This window comes from Pocillopora damicornis, chromosome 7 (genome assembly GCF_964200805.1).
Source record: "Pocillopora damicornis chromosome 7, jaPocDami1.2, whole genome shotgun sequence".
Taxonomy (NCBI): domain Eukaryota; kingdom Metazoa; phylum Cnidaria; class Anthozoa; order Scleractinia; family Pocilloporidae; genus Pocillopora; species Pocillopora damicornis.
In genome coordinates, this window is record NC_142676.1 from 22854841 (window position 1) to 22861388 (window position 6548).

The window sequence follows — 6548 nt, forward strand, 5'->3', positions numbered from 1 at the left end:
ACATTCTTCCTACACGATTATGAGAAACAAATAGTGGTGAAAATATATATTTTTAAAAGGAAAAAGTCGTAAAACTCATAAGAAATTTGGATGAAAACGTCACTGGTATTTTACAACTTCACCTGCCTTCGCACTAGTAACACATGCAAATGCTGCCTCTTAACTAAACAAAAACTGCCGTAATGAGATACATCAGCTAAATTCAAGTAATCCTTCTATATTTTACAAGCTCGATGTGAAGCTGTTAAAGAAATTAATGCAGCTATCACGACTAAACAAGCCTAATTATAACTATCGAGAAAACATGTGTTTTTCAAAACCGGGAAATTATGAGTTTAAAAAATCAGCTTTCAAATTCCGACGTAAGAAATTGCTCATTCAAACTTATTTCGTGCTTTTTATTACAAAGCGACAGCGTCAGGAGCAGGTACAAAAAATATAATTTTTTTGATAAAACAAAAAGTTCTGTTCTACCCTTAAGTCTAAAAAAACCGTAGACAAATAACTTTGTTATCAGAGAACAGAAAAGTTGAATATGGAAACATCGTTTGAAATGAAATGCAAATTCAAAGAAAATTAGCCTTAGGGATATTCAAAGCTCATTGGAAAAGAAAGAGCGCAAAAAAAGAAAAAAAAAATCGTTTCCTATTACAGTCAAATTATCTAACTACCCACGCAAGATCCAACCTTAATGGCAGTTATTCACTGTAACTTCAAGCGACCTTTTAATCAATTAGATCGAAATTTCTTTAATACGATAAAGAAGAGTTCTTTCTCTTGAAACTGCTTTGTTTGCCACTTTGCAATTAAAGCACAGTCTGCAAGAGAACTCGGCTATTTGGACGGAAAGAGACAAATTTGAAAAAAAAAATTGTTTTATCAATGGCTTCAATCTGAAGATCTTTACTTCACGAATTTAATCTGTGTTTAACAAAGTCAAGTTGCTACGTGAAAAGGTGTTCATAGATAAGGTTGTTGAGACTAAATTTCCTGGAAACTGGTTCATGAGTCGGTTAAACGTTTCACTACGAAGATTATCCCTTTTGACTTCACTGAACCACGGGCACGCTATGATCTGCAATCAGGTTCGAAAATTCACAATTTTTATAAGTCGTCGAGATGAAACGTAATTTATTCAAGCTTGTCTTTAACTCAAATGGCCTTTTAAAAATTTCTAAATGAATGGTTTCTAGTTTAGCAATATGTGCATAAATTTCAAATTCTCTCGAAAGGAAAGATCAGCATCGAATGGAACAGAAAGCGAAACGTCTCAAAATCGTTTTCTTAAGTTGCCTTGATGAACGAACGCTCGCAGATTATTCGACTTTCAATGAATTAAAACTTCGCCCGAGAGACAGCGAAATTTTCCTCTTGAATGAAAGACTGGTTAAATCATTGTTATGCTAATCTTTTGTCCAACAATTACCTGGAGAAGACCACTTTAACATATAACGACAATGAGTTTAAAACAAAGACAAAAGTTTTTACTATTTGCTCGCTATATCTTTAAGCAAGTAAACCAACCACCGTCGTGGCATCTTGATCACCAAAATTTAAAATCCAGACCCTTCAGTCTAAAGTCGTTCGCACTGTTCTCAGAGGCAAATTTCTCTTGGTTTTGAAATTGCAGACTGGTCGTCAAGTACTCATTGAAATTGAATTGTTAGATGAAAAGGGGTTAAAGAAAATTCCATAGGAAAATTTTCAGTCTCTGGAAAAGTTCATAACTTTGACTATCACAGTTTTAATACCGTTTCAAATTATAATTTAGGTGTTGGTCTTGATAGTAAATGAACTCTATTTTCTTAAAATTCACCCGCAAAAAATGCAGTGTAGACTTAATGAAGCTTAAACCCCTGTCTGAAAATCCCTTTTTTAATTTCCGTTTTTGTTTCTGTTGAGAAAAATAAACTTAATGTCAGAATATGGTGATAGTGCTAAACAAAAACATGTGGGCCAATTTTATATTTATAAAAATTTTGGACACAATTCAAATGTCTTTCATAGTCTCATGTGATGACCCGTAACCACGCAAGTCTGATTCTACATCACGTTGTGTTTACACCTTGACTAAGAAGGGTTGAAGTTCTTTCAGCGATGGAGTTACAAGCTATGGTAACCTTTCTTCTTAAGCTCATAATTGATTTGAAAATTCGAGTGGAATTTTATATATAATCAACACTTTTTGAAATTGCCCTTTTTGGTACCAACAGGAAAACTGCATCTTCTTTCACTCGATTCTGTTCTTCTTAAAAAGACGTTCCGAAATAGCACAGCAGCCATTTTGGATATTACCGCTTCAGTAAACATAAGTATGTGATATAAAAAAGGGTTAACTCAAATTCCCCGCCAACTCGAACAAGATCCGATTTTCCTTGGATTTGACCCCATTTTTCCATTCATTATAATGACCATCAGCTAACTCGACTTAAATCGAACTCCCCGTTCACTCGAATTAAGTTTACCTTCCCTTGGCTCAGGTTTAATTTGATAACTCGAACTTAATATGAAAACTTCGGTCGTTAAATGTCTAAGTGTCAGAGCAGAGCTAATTGACACGCCTTAACCTTCAATCGTGATGGAAACGAACGTAATGAAATTTATGAAAATAAATTAAATGCATTTAGCTCAACTTCCCGAGCTAAAATTTCTCATGAAAAAGTTCTTATAGAACAAACTAAAAGACTGTTGATTGTGCAATGATGGAAAAATACATGATTCGTTATCAACTATTAACAGGATAATTAAAATTCAACAAACCATAACAAACGTGAAGACCACAACAAAAACAGTATGCGCACTGCATACTGGCCAATACTGGGTATTTAAGTAAACAGTTATTAAACCCCTGCTACCATTGTTAACTTTTTATTGTTCATTTCCACTCTTGAAAGGGCCGCGGAAATGGTTTTTACAGACGAATTTTATTTACAAACAGCATTTGTTTGACAAATATATCTTTTATAAGAGAGGTCTTTAGTTTCTTTGACGAGGCAAATTGTTCAAATCGTTTAACCACATGCGCCCCCATCGTCAACAAATTAACTGGCACATGGAGCTCTCTTTTGAAAGAAAGAAAGCCGCTGTAGGTTTATCACGGGCGCAGTCGCCCCTCACTGAAAGCAAATGTCAACGTTGAAATTGCAAGTCCTATAATGTAACCTACAAGTGCTCCTATCACACAAGGAATGGGCCACACCTGAAAAAAATGAAAAATATGATTTATTAAGTAGCTTTTTGCTTCACTCACCCATTATTAGTATTAATATTATTATTATTGCAATTATTATCATCATAAAAGGATGAGGATTCTCTTTGTTGGCATGAGTGAGGGAAAAAAAAACACTCAGCAGTGATTTATTATGCCTGGAATTTGGTAAATAGTGTCCAATGTTCCCACAAATATCTATCAGAAAAAACTCAAAATAAATAGCCCCAGTCCTCTCCCGGCCTAACCTGCCAGGGTCTGTCCCAGTCCAAAGGAATGGGAAAGGCTCCAAGCCATGCTCCTAACAGTGTGAATATAATAGAACATTGGAAATATGCTTCAGGAGTACCATCTGACCTGTAAATACAAACACATATAATGTTTATCATGGTCTCACAAAAGAAAATGTGGAGTGAAATGAACTTGATCACCACTAGATTCTAAACCCTTCATCATGAACAGGCCAAACAAGATTAAATGGGAGCTTTGTCACTTTCTTTTGGAAAAATGCACCAAGTCCTGAATTATATTGAACAAGACGCCTGGAGACATTAATGTGGGATGCGTTGGTCTTTATCTTCAGTCACTCTGGTTTTATGTAGAAAACAATAAATTTAACGCTGACTCTTCATATTACAGGGAATGAAATCCTCAAAATTTAATATATGCTTCATTGTTAATTTTTCTAAATACTCGGTGTTTGCCCACATGATGGTGGAATAGAACCATGAATAAAATTTATCTATTGATCAATTTTCCAAGTTGAAGGCTTTAACCCTTTACACTCTAACATCAGTATTTAAATTCTCCATACTTATCTCTGTACATTTACTAAGGTACTGACAAGGAGAATTTGTCTAACAATCAGGAGTTTCATTCGTTGGTGATCATTTCCTTTAATCTCATGACATTAATGTGTGATTTGGTGGTGATATTGTAAGGAGAAATTAGATGCTAGTCACTCTTAGGGGTGAAAGGGTTAATGATGAACAGGGGCAAGGGGTTTGAAATTTGTGACATGAAAAAATTTCCTTGGAAATGGAGATCAAAAGTTTTCAGTAGTCCAGCATACTTATCCATAAACAAGAACCTAGCACTTACCAAGAACTGAAAAATATCCTAGGAAAGAGTTCCAAATGTGCTCCTAGCAGACTACAGGCAGGAAGGACAACTAAATGTGACATTAATAATGCCCAGCAAAAGGTTTCCTCAGTTTGTCTGCATAAGAGTTAAGATAAAAGTCGTCAGTGAAGGAACAAGGTAATTTTCCGTAGAAACTGTGGTGCTGGGTCAATGAGGGGTATCAGAAGATAATTTGATTTTACCAACTAAGTTTAAAATATAAATTAGCCTCCACAGAGAGTTTCTAAAGCTGATGTTTCAAGTATTAGCACTTTGTCAGAGCAGTGGCCCATTGACATTATCAACTCAATTATCATAAGTGAAGGTTGCCAAGCAAAGCCACTTGTTAGTCTGCCATCTCTAGCCAGTTATTTTCAACTCATTTTATAATAATTGTTAATGAACAATTATGCAATTCATAAAATACCATCAAAAATCTTTTTCCCTGCAGCAATTTCCTATTTTGGACTTACAGGTACTTGGTGTTCCAAGCCATTCTTCATGCAAACATCACAATTTAAAAAAACAAAAACAAAAAAACCAAGAGAAAAACAAAAAAAAAAAATCATACTCTGTGATTGAAGCTCCAAACAATACAGCAATAACATGAAAAATTGCAGCTGATCCAAATACAAAAAATATAAGCTTCAAAACTTGGGCTATCTGTAAAATGACAAACAAAATGATTATCCACATTGTGTACAGCATCTATGAGGTGTTATAAAAATAAAAACTAAAGCCATCTTGATGATCTATCAAAAGTAAGCGAACATCACAAAGGGCCATTAAGAGATAGGGCAAAATTTCCACACAACCCCATACTTCATTATGCATCCACATATGGGGCTTTGTTATTCAGTGTATCATTAATAAGATGTGGATGAATAATTAAGTATGAGGCTGTGTAGAAATTTTTCCAGAAATAGAAGAAAAACCATCAATTGTAACTGAGAGAGGGAAATTTAAGTCAAACGAAAACCTAAAACACGAGCTAAGAACTTAAGGTGACAAAAGATTTCAGAGAAAAGTTATTCAAAATTCTAGTTAGGTTAACAGTAATAATACTAACCAAGTTAGCATTTGAGCTGATATGTTCATGAAAAAAGTGACAAAACACAACCCCTTCTTGCAAAGTTAAACCATGTCTTGACAAGGTTTAGCCTGTAAGGAGGGCTGAGTTGATCAAATACTTCTCTCACGTGTACCCTTTAAAACATTTGACTGGATACCATTTGTTGTGATTCAACCCAAGCCAACAATTAATAATGGTAATTGAACTGAGTGGAGTGCAATTTGGGCTTAAATCATACGTGTGATTTCAAAATTGAACAAGCGCACGACATGAGTTCAATTTGAAATCACAAGTATGATTTCAGACCAAAATTGCACAACAGGAGGTTCAATTACCACTTTATAACATCAATTTTGAAATCACCCAAATACAGGACTTGGTCAGTTCAAATATTTAATTACTACAATACTGAGCCAGTTTGAAATTAAATTCATCCATTTTTTGGGAGGAAAAAATAAGAGTTTTGGAAACGAAAGTTGAAAAATTTGCCACATGATCCTTCATGTCTTTCATCTTCCTGCAATTTGATCGGTTACTTTAAACAAGCCTTGAAGTCTGATTGGTTGTTTTGTTTTTAGTGTAGCCTCCTCATTGGCTGGAAGAAAGGTGCAATTTAAAGCAAAAAATGGTGCAATTCGTGAATAAATCGCACCAATTAGAGCCAATCAGATTACAGGGACCACCAGTGATTTCAAAATGGGTGTAATAAACACCTAAATGAGACCAAATTTTTCCCAACTTTAGCAGCGAAAAGCAATGAGAGAGAAGAAGATTAGATAACCATTACTAAGTCAGATCTTGAACTACAAAAGGGGAAAAACTCACCGACAATCTCATCCTAGATTTTGTACGGATAAGTGTAAAACACAACATGGCAAACACGAAACAAAATAACCTCAGAGATGCTGCTGAGCACGTTAATAATGAGACAGAAGTTGAAGCAAAGTTTGAAACCGCAACAGAAGTCCACGCCGCCAATACTTGCACCAAACTAATGGTAAAAAAGTCTTTTGTAGAGTAAAGATGCAGAAGGGCTGGTGCAAGGCCCGCCATCTTGTGATTTATGGTCCAGACTGCTCGCGTCCGTTCCTGACCGAGTTCCAGTTTCTCCTCGAAAGTAAAAATTAACATAATTTTTCGACGTGT

General features: G+C 35.1%; 1 protein-coding gene across 1 annotated transcript; it reads right to left on the minus strand.

Moving 5' to 3' along the window:
- Positions 1–2853: 2853 nt before the first annotated feature.
- Positions 2854–6524, minus strand: LOC113669324 (GPI ethanolamine phosphate transferase, stabilizing subunit). The gene is made up of 5 exons (XM_027185343.2): positions 6228–6524; positions 4902–4993; positions 4310–4426; positions 3457–3565; positions 2854–3199 (listed from the first exon to the last, which is right to left on the minus strand). Exons 1-5 carry the CDS (start codon positions 6453–6455, stop codon positions 3095–3097), a joined length of 651 nt encoding a protein of 216 aa, XP_027041144.2. The 5' UTR covers positions 6456–6524; the 3' UTR covers positions 2854–3094.
- Positions 6525–6548: the final 24 nt, after the last annotated feature.